At 41.1% G+C, this 18306-nt stretch overlaps 1 protein-coding gene across 11 annotated transcripts in view; it reads right to left on the reverse strand.

Moving 5' to 3' along the window:
* Nucleotides 1-18306, reverse strand: part of ULK4 (unc-51 like kinase 4) — a 630679-nt gene that overhangs the window by 496157 nt on the left and 116216 nt on the right. For all 11 annotated transcript variants that reach the window (XR_004264542.1, XR_004264544.1, XR_004264543.1 and 8 more), the window contains one exon: nucleotides 15231-15413. Coding sequence is in view for 8 of the 11 variants with exons in the window: in XM_032264293.1 (XP_032120184.1) it covers nucleotides 15231-15413 (183 nt within the window). In the remaining 3 variants the exon portion in view is untranslated. The remainder of the gene's footprint in view (nucleotides 1-15230; nucleotides 15414-18306) is intronic.

Genomic DNA, 18306 nt, shown 5'->3' on the forward strand with positions numbered 1-18306 from the left:
GTGCACTGAGAGGGCGGCACGGCGCAGGTGTGCACTGAGAGGGCGGCACGGCGCAGGTGCACTGAGAGAACCACAATGGGCAGGTAAGGGAGCCAGCTTGGCTTGGAAACTTCCAACCACACAAGCACCAAGATATCCTGTAACAACTCCATAATCACAGCTTCCAGAGTTTACGCAGAGACCAGAGTCACTGCACTTAGGGGGCCCCCAGAGCTATAGCTTCCTACCGAGTATTTATCATTCTCCCAGCCTGGATGCAACTGACCAATCAGGGATCGTTTTTACCACAAGCAGTCTTGCTTGATAACACAAATAACAGATCAGTCTTACCGGGTTCCCAGAGACACAGAGTTCAAAAGTTAACTGAAATTCAAATTCCCACACAGAAGAGGGAAAAGTTTTGTTAACCCTTTACTCATAGATAAGCAGAGATATACAGAAAGAGAGGTAAACATAGAGAAAGAAGATAGAGGCAGAAAGATTTATATAGAGAAAATATATATATTCACAAATACATATATAAATATATATATACACAGAGAGAGAGAGGGAAAGCAAGGGAGAGGATAGACAGAAGATGAGACGTATTTACTTATATTTGCAAACAGATATCTAATTGAAACAGATAACCTGGAAAAAATCATTTATAAGAAAGTGAAGAAAATGTGAACTCTGGATTTGTGGCTATTTTGAGAATCTATTAATTTTGGGGCATTTAATGACATTGTAAATATATTTACTTTTAAAAATTCCTTGTCTTCTACACATACATGTAAGGTAATTACAAAATGATACAATGTATAGGTTTTGCTTCAAAATAATTTGGAGGAAGAAGGAATGAAGTGGGAATATAAATGTAACAAAACTGGCTGAGAATGACAAATTGTTATACAAATGTGTATACATAGGGCAATTATTATTTTCTCAACTTTATTTAGGTCTGAAACTTCTCCTTGAAGACACGCACACACCTCTTGATAACTGAGGCTGCCTCCCATTATTCTCGTAGGAGCCCATCTGATTTTCACTTCATCTTCATTCTTAGATTTTTTTTTTTTTTTGGCAAGTTCAAGTATGTCTTTGCAAGGACTATCTGGCATGTATACTTTACAATGAGAGAGGGTTTGCAGAGTATCTACTCAGCCATATTATCAGAAATATTTTCCAGATTATGTTCTTGTCTTGTTTAGATATTTTAAGTTCCAAGAACAGTCATCTTCTACCAAACACTCTGATGTCAGAAGACAAGGCATATTTTGTAACTGGCATGATTTCTGGGCTCAAATTTAGAACAGAGCCACAGCTTTCAACAACCCAAAAATAACTTACTGTGACTCACCAAATTTAAAAAGATGGAGATCATTAAAAAAAGAAAACCTTAATTTACTATGTGACCTCTAAGTATCTCAGCTGAAAATGTTAAAGATAGAAAGGTAAATCAAAAGGTATAGAGATTGTAATCACGCACTCAATGAAGTGCTAAATCAAACTATTTTTGGCATGTATGAAAGAGTTTAATTTTATCACATTTTTTACTGGCACTATAGCTATTTGCAAGCACATATAAAACTACAGTGTTATATATAAACTACCAAAAAGAACTTTTTAAGAAATGAGACCAATCTAGCAACTTCATTTAAAAGTTTATCTTAAAGGAATAATTAAGGATGTCCATACAAAGGGATTTAGCCATGAGAATGTTCTCCCTGTCAAATCAATGAAAATTTATTGTTTTTTTATTATTATTATTTTGAGACAGAGTCTCGCTCTGCCGCCCAGGCTAGAGTGCAGTGGTACCATCTTGGCTCACTGCAACCTCCACCTCCCGGGTTCAAGCAGTTCTCCACCTCAGCCTCCTGAGTAGCTGGGATTACAGGCGCCTGCCACCACACCCAGCTAATTTTTGTATTTGCAGTAGAGACAGGGTTTCACCATCTTGGCCAGCCTGGTCTTGAACTCTTTACCTCGTGATCCACCTGCCTCAGCCTCCCAAAGTGCTGGGATTACAGGTGTGAGCCACCACGCCCAGCCTGGAAGTTATTAAATGTGCAAAAGGGAACTGTTAGAATAAACTGTAAACCTTTGTTTGATTGTATATTGTAACCTTTTAAAATGACATTGAAGAGTTGCATAAATTGACTTAAACAACATTTGTAACACATCACTGAACAGGAGAAATATGGGCCAGCAAAGAACATACAGTTGGTCCAATTTCCACAGAGAAAATAAAAAGACTCTAATAGCATGTCAGCAGGGAAGGGGGAATATGTCAATGTATATACGTGTATATGTATATAATATGCACAGCAAGTATGAACTTGAAAGGCTATATATCACAGTTTTACAGACATTACATCGGAGAGGTAAATGTTTAACTTTGGCCTTTGGTGATCTGTATTCCACATATTCTGAATTTTCATTGTATTATTGAAACAGACTTGGTCCTAGCCAGAAGCATTAGCTAACCCCTGTAATCCCAGCACTTTGGGGGGCCGAGGAGGAACTGCTTGAGGCCGGGGGTTCGAAACCAGTCTGGCCAATGTGGCAAAAGTCTGTCTCTGCTAAAAAATACAAAAATCAGCCAGGTGTGGTGGCTCATTCCTGTAAACCCAGCGACTCAGGAGGCCGAGGCATGAGAATTGCTTGAACCAGGAGGCAGGGGCTGCAGTGAGCTGAGACTGCACAGCTGGACTCCAGCCTGGGCAACAGACCAAGACTCTGTCTCAAAAAAAGAGAGAGAGAGACATGGAGTCTCACCATGTTGCCCAGGCTGGCTTTGAACTCCTAGGTTCATGCAATCCTCTGGCCACAGACTCCCAAGTAACTGGGGCTGCAGGCGCATATCACTGTGCCCAGCTTGAATTTTCTGCACTTGATCTTAGCCAAAAGGCCAAGAAGCAATCCAGTTTGAATTGTCTATACTATTCATATGAGTCCTAAAATTTGTTGCTATAAATGCAATCTGATGGGAGATCGATCCAAGATGGCCGTTTAGGAACAACTCAGGATTGCAGCTCCCAGTGAAAGCACAGAGGGTGAGTGGGCGCCACATTTTGATTGCCCACAGACTAGGAAATTCCCAGGCGGAGAAGCTCCACAGGTCACCAGCGCAGCTGTTTCGGCCAGCGTGGCTGTGTCGGTCGGCGCCGCTGCTTTGTCCCCGCGGCTGCTTTGTCACCGCCCCGGAGCACCGGTTCTCCGTACAAAATACACCGGTCCGGGTGCCCTTTTGGCTGGTGATTGGAGCCACAGGAAGTCGCCCATTCGTCTGTTTAAAAAGGGGACTGAGCAGGGAACCATGACAGTAGATTCCAGGGCAAAAAAAGCGCCACGAATCTCAGTGCCGCTGTTTAAGCCAGCACAGTGACTTGCCGCAGGGGAAAAAACTCAGACCCGGCGCCTCTTCAACAGGAGACTGGAACAGCATCTTAAAAAAAAAAAAAGGCTCTGAGGCAGGGAGCCAGCAATCAGGCTCGGCTGGTCCCACCCCGACAGAAGAACAGCAATCAGAAACTCTGGATTGAGAGTTTCACAGCAAGCGCAGCTGAACCCAGGACGGTCCAGCTCTGTGGGGGAGGGGCGTCCACCATTACTGAGGCAGCCCACAGCTACGGAGGTAGTCAGCCAATGCTGAGGCAACCCGCCATTGCTGAGGCAGCCCGCCATTGCCAAGGCAACCCGCCACTGCAGAGAGACTCCGCCTTAACAGTGGCGGGCCACCATCGCCAAAGCAGTTCTAACTACACCCATATAAACAGGACTGCAGGGAAGTTCACTCGGCAGCTGGATGGAGCCCACAGCAGCTCAGCAAAGCCTCTACAGGCAGACAGTGACTAGGCTAGCTCCTTGCTGGGCAGGGCAGCTCTGAAGGAAAAAAAAAAGAAGGCAGCAGCATAACGGAAACTCATAAAGCCCTAAATCCCTGGGACAGAGCACCTGGGAACAAAAAGCAGTTTATGAGTTCTGCTGCAGCAGACCTAAACGTACCTGGGCAGCAGCTCTGAATGAACAACGGAGCTCACAGCTCAGCATTTGAGCTCCTATAAAGAAGAGACTGTCTCCTCAAGCAGCTCCCTGACCCCTGTATATCCAAAGAGCCACCTCATAAAGGAGAGATCAGATTGACACTGGGCAGGTATCCTTCTGGGACAAAGATAGCAGAAGAGGAAAACTGGTAACAACCCTTGCTGTTCAGCAGCTGCTGCAGGTGAACCCCAGGCAAGCAGGGCCTGGAGTGAACCTCAGCAGACCTACAGCAGAGGGGCCAGACTGTCAGAAGGAAAACCAAGAAACAGAAATAACCTCATCATCAGCAAACAGAATGTCCACTCAGAGACCCAATCTGAAAGCCAGCAACTACAAAGTCGACAAGTGGATAAATCCATAAAGATGGGAAGAAACCAGTGCAAAAGGGATGAAAACACCCGACACCAGAACACCTCTCCTCCTACAAGGGATGACAACTCCTCACCAGCAAGGGAACAAGGTTGGAGGGAGAACGAGTGAGATGAAATGACAGAATCAGACTTCAGAAGGTGGGTAGTAAGAAACTTCAGTGAACTTAAAGAACATGTTCTAACGCAATGCAAAGAAACTAAGAACCTTGAAAAAAGATTTGACGAAATGCTAACGAGAAAGGACAAGTTAGAAAGGAATATAAGTGAATTGATGGAGGCGAAAAATACAACAAGAGAACTTCGCGAAGCATGCACAAGCATCAACAGCCGAATTGACCAAGCAGAAGAAAGGATATCAGAGGTCGAAGATCAACTCAATGAAATAAAACGGGAAGGCAAGACTGGAGAAAAAAAGGTAAAAAGGAATGAACAAACTCTCCAAGAAATGTGGGACTATGTGAAAAGACCTAATCTACGTTTGATAGGCGTACCTGAATGCGACGAAGAGAATGAATCCAAGCTGGAAAATACTCTTCAGGATATTATCCAGGAAAACTTCCCCAACCTAGCAAGGCAGGCAAACATTCAAGTCCAGGAAATACAGAGAACACCACAAAGATATTCGTCAAGAAGAGCAACCCCAAGGCACGTAATCGTCAGATTCACCAGGATAGAAATGAAGGAGAAAATACTAAAGGCAGCCAGACAGAAAGGTCGGGTTACCCACAAAGGGAAGCCCATCAGACTCACAGCAGATCTCTGAGCAGAAACCCTACAAGCCAGAAGAGAATGGGGGCCAATATTCAACATCCTTAAAGAAAAGAACTTTCAACCCAGAATCTCCTATCCAGCCAAACTAAGCTTCATAAGTGAAGGGAAAATAAAATCCTTTGTGAACATGCAAGTACTCAAGAGATTTCATCATCACCAGGCCTGCTTTACAAGAGCTCCTGAAAGAGGCTCTACACATATAAAGGAACAACCAGTACCAGCCACTCCAAAAACATGCCAAATGGTAAAGAGAATCAACACAATGAAGAATCTGCTTCAACTATTGGGCAAAACAGCCAGCTAGCATGAAAATGGCAGTATCAAATTCACACAAAACAATGTCAACCCTAAATGTAAATGGACTAAATGCCCTAATCAAAATTGGGGCATTGGATAATGCCTGGCAAATTGGAAGATAAGCCAAAACCCATCGGTGTGCTGTATCCAGGAAACCCATCTCACATGCAAGGATACACAAAGGCTCAAAATAAAGGGATGGAGGAAGATTTACCAAGCAAATAGAGAGCAAAAAAAAAGCAGGAGTTGCAATTCTCGTCTCTGATAAAATAGACTTTAAACCAACAAAGATCAAAAGAGACAAAGAAGGACATTACATAATGGTAAAAGGATCAATGCAAAAAGAAGAGCTAACGATCCTAAATATATACGATCCTAAATATATACGCACCCAATACAGGAGCACCCAGATACATAAGGCAAGTTCTTAATGACTTACAAAGAGACTTAGACTCCCACACAATTATAGTGGGAGACCTTAACACCCCATTGTCAATATTAGACAGATCAATGACACAGACAATTAACAAGGATATCCAGGACTTGAACTCAGACCTGGACCAAGCAAACCTAATAGACATTTACAGAACTCTCCACCCCAAATCCACAGAATATACATTCTTCTCAGCACCACATCACACCTACTCTAAAATTGACCACATAATTGGGAGTAAATCACTCCTCAGCAAATGCAAAAGAATGGAAATCATAAAAAACAGTCTCTCAGACCACAGTGCAATCAAGTTAGAACTCAGAATTCAAAAACTAACACAGAACCGCACAGCTTCATGGAAACTGAACAACTTGCTCTTGAATGTTGACTGGATAAACAATAAAATGAAGACAGAAATAAAGATGTTCTTTGAAACCAATGAGAATGAAGACACAACATACCAGAATCTCTGGGACACATTTAAAGCAGTCTCTAGAGGAAAATATATAGCAATAAGTGCCCACATGAGAAGCAAGGAGAGATCAAAAATTGACACCCTATCGTCAAAACTGAAAGAGCTAGAGGAGCAAGATCAAAAAACTCAAAGTCTAGCAGAAGACAAGAAATAGCTAAGATCAGAGCAGAACTGAAGGTGGTAGAGACACAAAAAACCCTTCAAAAAATCAATAAATCCAGGAGCTGGTTTTTTGAAAAGATCAACAAAATAGACAGACCACTAGCCAGATTAATAAAAAAGAAAAGAGAGAATAACCAAATTGATGCAATAAAAAACGATCAAGGGGATATCACCACAGATTCCACAGAAATTCAAACCATCATCAGAGATTATTACGAACAACTCTATGCACATAAACTAGTAAATCTGGAAGAAATGGATAAATTCCTGGACACTTGCCTCCTCCCAAGCCTAAACCAGGAAAAAACCGAAACCCTGAACAGACCCATAACAAGGTCTGAGGTTGAGGCAGCAATTAAGAGCTTACCACCCAAAAAAAGCCCAGGTCAGATGGGTTCACAGCCGAATTTTACCAGACATACAAAGAGGAGCTGGTACCATTTCTTCTGAAACTATTCCAAGCAATACAAAAAGAGGGAATTCTTCCCAAATCATTTTATGAGACCAATATCATCCTGATTCCAAAACCCGGCAGAGACTCAACAAGGAAAGAAAACTTGAGACCAATATCCATGATGAACATAGATGCAAAAATCTTCAATAAAATACCGACAAGCCGATTGCAACAGCACATCAAAAAGCTTATCCGCCATGATCAAGTAGGCTTCATCCCGGGGATGCGAGGTTGGTTCAACATACGCAAGTCTATAAACGTAATTCACCACATAAACAGAACCAAAGACAAAAACCACATGATTATCTCAATTGATGCAGAGAAGGCCTTTGACAAAATTCAACAGCCCTTTATGCTAAAAACCCTCAATAAACTAGGTATTGACAGAACGTATCTCAAAATAATAAAAGCTATTTACAACAAACCAACAGCCAATATCATACTGAATGGGCAAAAACTGGAAGCATTCCCCTTGAAATGTGGCACCAGACAAGGATGCCCTCTCTCACCACTCCTATTCAGTATAGTACTAGAAGTTTTAGCCAGAGCAATCAGGCAAGAAAAAGAAATAAAGAGTATTCAAATAGGAAAGGAGGAAGTCAAATTGTCTCTATTTGCAGATGACATGATTGTATATCTAGAAGACCCCATCGTCTCAGCCCCAAATCTCCTGAAACTGATAAGCCACTTCAGCAAAGTCTCAGGATACAAAATCAATGTGCAAAAATCACATGCATTCCTATACACCAATAACAGACTTAAAGAGAGCCAAATCAAGAACGAACTTCCATTCACAATTGCCACAAAGAGAATAAAATACCTAGGAATACAACTAACAAGGAATGTAAAGGACCTCTTCAAGGAGAACTACAAGCCACTGCTCAATGAAACAAGAGAGGACACAAACAGATGGAGAAACATTCCATGTTCATGGTTAGGAAGAATCAATATCGTGAAAATGGCCATACTGCCCAAAGTAATTTACAGATTCAACGCTATCCCCATCAAGCTACCAACGGCCTTCTTCACAGAACTGGAAAAAACTACCTTAAACTTCATATGGAACCAAAAGAGAGCCCGCATAGCCAAGTCAATTCTAAGCAGAAAGAACAAAGCGAGAGGCATCACACTACCAGACTTCAAACTATACTACAAGGCTACAGTAATCAAAACAGCATGGTACTGGTACCAAAACAGCGATATAGACCAATGGAACAGAACAGAGGTCTTGGAGGCAACGCAACATATCTACAACCATCTGATCTTTGACAAACCAGACAAAAACAAGCAATGGGGAAAGGATTCCCTGTTCAATAAATGGTGTTGGGAAACCTGGCTAACCATGTGCAGAAAGCAGAAACTGGACTCCTTCCTGACACCTTACACTAAAATTAACTCCAGATGGATTAAAGACTTAAACATAAGACCTAACACCATAAAAACCCTAGAGGAAATCTAGGCAAAACCATTTAGGACATAGGTGTAGGCAAGGACTTCATGACCAAAACACCAAAAGCATTGACAACAAAAGCCAAAATAGACAAATGGGACCTAATCAAACTCCACAGCTTCTGCACAGCAAAAGAAACAATCATTAGAGTGAATCGGCAACCAACAGAATGGGAAAAAATTTTTGCAGTTTACTCATCTGACAAAGGGCTGATATAAGCAATTTACAAAGAACTAAAACAGATTTACAAGAAAAAATCTAACAAGCCCGTTCAAAAGTGGGCAAAGGATATGAACAGGCACTTTACAAAAGAAGACATACGTGAGGCCAACAAACATATGAAAAAATGCTCATCATCACTGGTCATCAGAGAAATGCAAATCAAAACTACATTGAGATACCATCTCACGCCAGTTAGAATGGCGATCATTAAAAAATCTGGAGACAACAGTTGCTGGAAAGGATGTGGAGAAATAGGAACACTTTTACACTGTTGGTGGGAGTGTAAATTAGTTCAACCATTGTGGAAGACAGTGTGGCGATTCCTCAAGGACCTAGAAATAGAAATTCCATTTGACACAGCAATCCCATTACTGGGTATATATCCAAAGGATTACAAATCGTTCTACTATAAGGACACGTGCACACGAATGTTCATTGCAGCACAGTTTACAATAGCAAAGACCTGGAACCAACCCAAAGGCCCATCGATGATAGACTGGACAAGGAAAATATGGCACATATACACCATGGAATATTATGCAGCCATCAAAAACGATTAGTTTGTGTCTTTTGTAGGGACATGGATGAACCTGGAAACCTTCATTCTCAGCAAACTGACAGAAGAGCAGAAGATCAAACACCACATGTTCTCACTCATGGGCGGGTGTTGAACAATGAGAACACAGGGACACAGGGAGGGGAGCACTACACACTGGGTTCAGTCGGGGGGAAACAGGGGAGGGACGGTGTGGGGTGGGGAGTTGGGGAGAGATAGCAAGGGGAGAGATGCCAGATGTAGGTGATGGGGAGGAAGGCAGCAAATCACACTGCCACGTGTGTTCCTATGCAACAATCTTGCATGTTCTTCACATGTACCCCAGAACCTAAAATGCAATAAAATAAATGGAAAAAAATAAATAAATAAGTAAATACAATCTGATAACAGTTTAAGTAAATTAGCATTGACTACTTTAAGTTTTTAGACATTATAATTATAGAAAATTATAATGACCTCATCCAATATATTTCTCCCCAACAAACAGCAGGAAACATCTATGAACTCTCAAACTCTTCAAGCCTTGAAAATGAAATATTTGCAGGAAACATTAAAAGCTTGGAAGTGCCAGAAAAATGACTACAAAGTAAACTAGAAAAATAAAGAGTTTATAGTACAAGGATTAGGAAATAAACTCACACCTAGCCTACAGAGTTTTTTCTTCCACTTGATCAGGTCTTCTAGAAGCGTCTTGGTCAGTCATTCAAGCATCTGAATTATAAAAAGTAATAAATTCCCTACATCTAGCAGTGATTCAAAAATCACATATAAAGTACCATCTTCCAATAATTCAGTAAATTTCCTATTAGGTGTTTAGAGGAAAAAATGGACAAAGCAGTTTGTCACTTTGATTTTTAATCAGGAGCCCCTTCTCTTTGTGGTTATGATTGTTCATTTCATACCACAGTGCATGGAAGTAACACCTGTTTGGATGTCCTTCTTCTATTAAGCACCTCTATGGGCAAGCAAATCATTTTAAAGATGATGACACAAAACAAACCAAGCACTAATGATGCAAACAGCTACTTATGCAAACGGCTGCTGAATCATAACCATCTAAGGTCACTGACACCTAAGCAGCTGATGCAGACGACGGTGTGAACGGATCAAGTTCCTTAACACATGAACACCCGCTCGGGAAAGTGCGTGTGATTCAGAAGACAACAGACTCCACCATCTAGTTAGTGTAGTTTAAGATGAAGACCGGGCTACGGTTACAAACCTGAAATGCAGAATCAGAGATTAATCGCAAACTGCAAATAACTATGAAACATGAAATATACTGCTAGTTAAATAATGTTAAACTCAGGTTTTATGATGAGTAAATATAGCACGTGGCTTAAATGACTGCTGGCGAAATTGTACTAAATGGTACTCACGTCATCCACCTCTCCAGAGAACAATCTAGCAACATCAATGCGGAGCCGCACAAATGTGTGGAACACTTGAGGTCGTCTAGTAGAGGTGAACAAAGATGTGCAAAGCGGGGTGTTCATCATATTAAGAAGAAACAAAAAAAACAGGAGCCAAACGGTTCGATCGTGGCGGAAGACTTAAATTACCGGTGTGTCACAAAACAAATCATGTAACAAGTTATTTTTTGTCCCTGAGGAATATTTAATGACACAGTAAAACATTCACGAAAATAGCAAGAAAAATCAACATGATTTTATTTTAACTCAGTAAATATATGCATAAAATGCAGAGACACTGACAGAAAACTAAAGAGAGATAAACCAACATGTTAACAATAATTATGTCTGCGTAGTGAGATTCCAGTTGATTTTTTCTTCTTTAGAGTCTTATAAGTTTTCTGTAGTAAACAGTAATTAAGTTTTTATTTAAAAGGAAGGGAATGGAACTCTTTTGGAGGCTGGATTTCCATTATAAAACACCACAATATATGGGCATCAGTCTCACCAAAAAACAGTATGTATAATTCCTTCTGCCTGTTCAAGAGGAAGCAATTTGTTCCTGGGTCTCCCCATGTTCCACTATTCTAACCTATCAGCAATAAGGCTGGTAAATCTACGCCTCACACACACATGTACAGGCAAATACGCTCACTTTTCTTTAAGTAGCAATAAGACAATGATCGTTGTGCTAAACCCCTAGGAAGGCCAATATCATGACCCTACATGACCTGGGTCTTCTTCCAACGGCCCAGATTCTGCCATGCTCCCTCCTCCCTGCTGGCTGTGCCCCACGCTGCGGACCTTCTTTCTCTCCCCAAGATCTCTCTCACTTCAGGAAGGCTGAACCACCAACTTCTTCCCCTACATCTTCACATTTGAAGCTCTTTCTTATCATCCAAAGCCGGAATGTGCCTTCTCGGAGAGGTCTACCCTGACTGCTCCCCATCCCAACCCAGGCTAATGCTGTCTGGCCCACTCCACCTGCACACTGCCCCTTGCAGTCACTCTATCACATACCCTGTTCTATGTTCTTCAGGGAGCTAACTATCCCAAATTACTGTGTTTTCCTGGCCCCTCCTGTTAGGGCATGAGCTCCTGTACCTAGCACTTATACACTCCATGAACTTGACAAAAATACTAAATACACTGTCTCATCTGTGAAAAACTCAGAGTTGAAAATCATTTGGCCCAAAGTAAATGTCCAGGGCCGGGCCTGGTGGCTCACACCTGTAATCCTAGCACTTTGGGAGGCTGAGGTGGGGGTTCACTTGAGTCCAGGAGTTCAAGACCAGCCTGGGCAACATAACAAGACCCGATCTCTACAAAAAATATATATATTAAAATTAGCTAGGCATGATGGTGCACACCTATAATCCCAGCTACTCAGGAGGCTGTCGTGGAAGGATCACCTGAGCTCAGAAGGCCAAGGCTGCAATGAGCCAGAATCATACCACTGCACTCTAGTCTGGCAACTGGAGTGAGACCCTGTCTCAAAAAAAAAAAAAAAAGTGAATGTTCAATAAATTATTTTTATTTCAATAAATTATTTCTATTTTTTATTAAAATAGAACCTTGCATTCTGAATAAAAATTCATTGTACATTATTGAGGTGTCACAGATACATTTAAAAACCCAGAAAACAAGAGAAAACATGCACTTCTCCCTATTCCTACAACTAAGTACAGCTAAAAACCCTGGACAGTACATAGAAAACAAACAGAAGATGACAGATACACGGAAAGAAGGCAGCAGCCAGCGAGGGACCTTGAAACGTGAGGATCAACACAGCAATGCATTCACTGAGTTGTCTTTTTGCCTCTTAAATCCCAGATTGGGTGTTGAAAAACCCAAGAGCCTAGAAACAGCAAGAGGTATACATACACAAATACAGAAGAAAAAACCCTCTCTCAAACCAAGGGACCAAGAGATGGCAGCCTGGCAAGACAGAGGATTTTCAGAAAATAGCTACTCCACTTTAGCCAAACACCGTGGGAAATCCACACCCCGGCCCCACCAGCAAAGAGCAAGTAGGGAGCCTAGACTTCCAACGTCATGTGACCATAGAGCAAGGCACCCCAGCATTATCCCCCGCCAGAGTGGTGTCAGAAAAGAGCAAGCAGAGAGCTGGGGCTTTCACCCCAACCCTATGACAGAAAGTCCTCCATCGCGCTGCACGTTTCCCAGGGATGAGGCACCTGTTCCACTCCAGCATCAGTGGGGGCGGTGATGAGAATGCCCTCCCCCCAGCGGCCGGGGTATCATCAGAGGAGTCCTAACGGGAAGCCCGACCCCCCACTCTCCCCCAGCAGTAATGAGCGGCTCTTCTACCTCCTGAGGTGGCAAACTTGGCCCACTGGGGACCCGCACTTCCATCCCGACCCAGCAGTGTCAGTGAAGCACCCTTCTTCCCCTGCCAATTCAGTGTCAGAGGGGACTCCAACAGAGAAGACTTAAATAAAATCCAACACCACCCAAAATGTTTCATGGGTAAGAGTTTCAGTTTTGCAGTATAAAAATGTTCTGGGGATCTGTTTCATGACAATGTGAATATACTTAATACTACTGAACTGCACACTTAAAAATGGTTAAAATGATCCATTCTACCTTATGTTTTATCTACCACAATAAAAATATTTTTTAATGTACCAATACTAATCAAAAGACTGCTTATCATTCCACACATTTAATGGCTCATTTCCTTAAAATATGTGGAATAGTAGTTATAAATAATTAAAATTATATTAACATACATCCTATTTTACTGCTTTTGTAAAATACTATATTTGAAACTTAATCCATGCCGGTGCTGGGGGTTAAAAAAAAATTCTTCTAAACCTCTCAGTCTCTTACACAGTAAAATTATTCTAGTATTTATTACTTTTTCTAATACAATGATAAAAACATTTAAAGACTGAAAATTTAATAGCAAAAATTAGACACACAGATTTGTTGGAAAGAAATACTTTCTCTGAGGCACAAATTTCTTAGCAGAATCTAAATCAGAATAATTGAAGACAATAAGTGGTTTACTCTCTATTTGGACTTCTACAGATCAAGTTTACTAAGTAAATCTGAGAGGTATTCATAATAGTTGCTGAATTAAGTTTCATCATAAAAAATAAAATTTAATGTGTTTCATTTAATGCAGAAGAACCATGGTAAACAGCCTATTTAAGTGGTTCCATTCCACACTTCTGAGCGGTATTATCTTCACCATGTACTGCAGAACTCTGAATTGAAAGGTACACCTCGGCTAGGTGCGGTGGCTCATGCCTGTAATCCCAGCACTTTGGGAAGCCAAGGCGGGTGGATCACCTGAGGTCAGGAGTTTGAGACCAGCCTGGCCAACATGGTGAAACCCTGTGTCTCTACTAAAAAATACAAAACTTAGTGGGGCATGGCAGCAGGCGACTGTAGTCTCAGCTACTCAGGAGGCTGAACCCAGGAGGCGGAGGTTGCAGTGAGCTGAGGCTGCACCATTGCTCTCCAGCCTGCGAGACAGAGCAAGACTCTATCTCAAAAGAAAAAAAAAAAAAGGAAAAAAGAAAGAAAGGTACACCCCTCTACCCCTGCTGGAAAAAAAGAACGACTGGCTGAAACAATGCTGCACACTGCATTCCCCTCATGAGGACTCACAATAAGTTGAAAGAACGCTGCCTGCTACATTTTAAAGTTATCAGTTTAAAATGCATTCCCCTCATTAAGGATCACATCACACACTTGCATATTAAAAACTGGGAAAAAACTGTACAACTGAAATTATTTCTAAGTGTGACTCACTGCTTTCCAAATTTATGTACAGCCAGGTCTACTTTATTTTCTACATGTTAACATGTCATCAAACACTAATATTCTCAGGCAAAGCTTCTCAAGCCATAAAGTTCAAACAAATCGCCTAGAGATCTCGCTACAACGTAGATTCTGACTCAGCCGGTCTGCATGGGGCCTACGAGTCTGCATTTCCAACACGCTTCCAGGTGGTGTCAATGCTGCTGGTCCAGGGACCACGCTTGAGCAAGGGGCTAAAGACACTTTGAGAAAGGCTACTATAGAGATCTGTTTCTCACTACGTAGTTCTGTGATATGAATTTGATACTTACAAACTCCACTGTACATGTAATGAAGGCACAAAAGCACTAGAAGAGGGCTAAGTTAAAAGCACAACGGGGGCTCTATAATTTCGACCGGCAGAGTATGACAAGGAAAGGAATAAAAACAGATCAGAATAAGCAGAAAATACACAGAGATCTCCTCCCCCTAAAATAGCGAAGAACATGGAGAAAGAGATGGAGGCTGGAGTTGCTGAGGCATCAGAGATGCCAGCATATAGCAAAGACTGAGACATTCTCTAGTTTAACATTACTGAAATGGGACAAGCAGGCAGAAGCCGTTTAAAAAATCTCTATTTTAGTCACTAAAAGGCTCCTATAACATGTTAAGACGACCCCTCTGTGGTACAAATGATTGCCAAAGTTCAAAAAGGCCTCTTGATATGAAAAATAAATTCTGCAAACATGACATTATTTGTGGAACCACTAAATTTGCAGAAGAAAACAACGATTTTTAATGTAGAAGAACAGGTGAAATCTGAGTCAAACCTTTTCTTGGACGAGTCTTTGAAGATGAATGCCACAGGACAGCATGGCTGTGAACAGGGTCAACATGTACTGCTGAACTTTGCAGATGGCAGAGGCCAGCGAGCTTATTACTGAGTTCAGTCCCACCTTTTCAATCACGTTCTGGAAGGCCGTGGGAGAATGGCGAGTGATTCTACACAAGGCCTATGAAGACGAGAGAACAGATACGTCAGGCAGCTCCAAGTACATCAATCATCCCGCGGAAGGTGACGCAGGCCCCCTGTCAAGCAGGAGAAGGTGCTTATCTGGCTCTTTTATCACTTACTTTGTCACAAGAAAGCTGGAAATTTTCATCAAACTTAAAACAATCATCAGGCTGCCAATAAAAACTGAAGTTGTCTTAAAACACTAGAGACTATTGTGGTAATAACCATTAAATTGATAAATTAACCCATAAGCCTACATAGAAAAACTTCCCTTTAATTAATAAAACACACTAACACCTTCAGACAATGAGCTAAGTGCTGAAAATAGTCCTGCCAGTGAGTATCTAACATACATTGTTTACAATGTGAGGAACACTATCTGTAAATATCGGAAGATGGTCTCATTTAATTCTCCTAACAAATATAAGAAAGGTAGTATTATTATCCTCATTTTATAGATGATAAAACTAAAGCATTCAATCGTTAAGTAACTTGCCCAAAGGCAGATAGCTAGTAAGTAGCAGAACAAGAAATTAATCGGGGTAGTCAGGCCCTAGAGCTGTTCCTAAACTGCTCACAGACTATTAGACATGAAACTTAAAATCAGCCAATAGAATGTAGTAAGTGTTAAAACAGAAGTGGGCTCGATTAGTTGTGTTTGGAAAGGAAAAAAAAGTCAACAAAAGCTACATAAAGATGACGCTGAGCCAGTTTTTGAAGGGTAGGGATGGGAAATATGTGGAAAAGTGAGTAAAAAAACAAAATTCTAGATTGAGAGAACAGGTGTATTCACATGCAGACATAAAGATTAAGTCGTCCGACTCAACCAGGACATTTATCAGGTGCAGAAAAAGAAGTATACAGCAGGAAGCAAGAAAACCTCACGATCTATCTAGAAAAGCAGGCTGGAACTAGGGCTGGTCCACAAAGCTAGGAACTTAAAATGTTATGCCATAAGGAAAGGGAAGCCTTGAAAGTTTTTAAGGAAAAGAAAGAAATGATGATATTCTGTGTGTACATGAGAGACTCCAAAGACAGACATAAGCTTAAGCTAGGAACAGTTTTACATAAACACTCATTATAATATCACATAAGCTCCTTCTCCCTGGTTTAAACAGATTTGTAAACCTGATTAATAACAAAAATATCAAGTATAAACCAAATTGTTAGAAGTAATGATGTCACGAGGAAGGACCGGAGGAAGGGAGATATAAACCAGATTTTAAACAATATTTCCATTTTCTTAAACATCTTAGAAGAAAATTAAAGGCATTTTTCTCTCCAAGAATAAACTTCTTTTAAATGTTATAATAAAACAAGGAAAACAATACTTACTGCCATAAAACTCATATCGTCCCTCAAAATGAAATTCTTTAAAGTAAATGTTTTGACTTAATGCTAAAGCTCATTTCCAATCTTTTTTTTGAGACAGAGTCTCACTCTTGTCTCCCAGGCTGAAGTAGTGCCGTGGTGCAATCTCGGCTCACTGCAACCTCCACCTCCAGCGTTCAAACAATTCTCCTGCCTCAGCCTCCCAGGTAGCTGGGATTACAGGCCCCCGCCACCACGCCAGGCTAATTTTTGTATTTTTAGTAGAGATAGGGTTTCACCATGTTGGCCAGGCTGGTCTCAATCTCCTGACCTCAGGTGATCCACCCACCTTGGCCTCCCAAAGTGCTGGGACTACTGGTGTGAGCCACTGCACCTGGCCCCAATCTTTATGAAAATACTAAGATGGCTTTATTATAGCCAGGAAGGAAAAGGTAAGTATAACTCGTGTCAAAGAAAATCTAGAAGGACTTTTCCCAGATGCTTCCTCTTGAGGGCAGGAATGAGAGGTGGGAGGTAGGAATCGGTCCATGAAGAACCTTCAATCTTTCACATTTACACCATTCAAATTTTTCAAATAAATGCATATTCATTTTATAGTAATATTTAAAGTTACACTCTAATGCCAATGACTATATTACTTCTTTACTTGTACTGAAATAAACATTTATGGGAGTTTTTAAATTAACAATGTATACATTTACTGCCATTTCTGAGATAAACAAGTAAACGCATGCACTGAAAAAATGAGCATTTGTAGGGTACTAACTAGATACTTCTCCCTAAAAACAAAATGAGCCCCTTCCTTGTGGAACCATCACATGAAACACCTATAACATTTTATAAACACCTATAAAGGTAATAGTCACTGACCCATTTCAAACATATACCAGGGATTTGTATTCATTTGGAGCTACCCATGTCAGAATGAAATTCCATCAAATAATTAAACTCTGCTGTGGGCATTTTTCAAGTAACTTTTCAGTGTGTCCTCTTTCTTTCAAAGGAGCTACGATGGATAAATTAGACATCATGGTTGAGGAAATATGAAACTAGAATTCTTCAAATCTAAAATCCAAATTGCTGAGTTTTGGTGGAAAAGTATCAATAATAGAAAAATCTGAAAAGAGTAATATTAAAAATGAATTCACTGTTTCTCTGTGTCCATGTAACACAACAGAAAAATGAACTCACTTCTAAAAATCTGGTCCTGATTTTAAAATTTTGAGACGTGTGTGTGTGTGTGTATAAAAAGAATTCTTTTTTTTGAGACAGAGTTTTGCTCTTATTGCCCAGGCTGGAGTGCAATGGCACAATCTTGGCTCACCACAACCTCTGCCTCCTAGGTTTAAGCGATTCTCCTGGCTCAGCCTCCCGAGCAGCTGGGACTACAGGCACGTGCCACCATGCCCAGCTAATTTTTGTTTTAGTAGAAACAGGGTTTCACCATGCTGACCAGGATGGTTTCGATCTTTTGACCTCGTGATCTGCCCACGTCGGCCTCCCAAAGTGCTGGGATTACAGGCGTGAGCCATCGCAACTGGCAGAAGTTTTCTTTAATT

This window comes from Sapajus apella, unplaced genomic scaffold (assembly GCF_009761245.1).
Source record: "Sapajus apella isolate SASKATOON/1434 unplaced genomic scaffold, GSC_monkey_1.0 scaffold143, whole genome shotgun sequence".
NCBI classification, from domain to species: domain Eukaryota; kingdom Metazoa; phylum Chordata; class Mammalia; order Primates; family Cebidae; genus Sapajus; species Sapajus apella.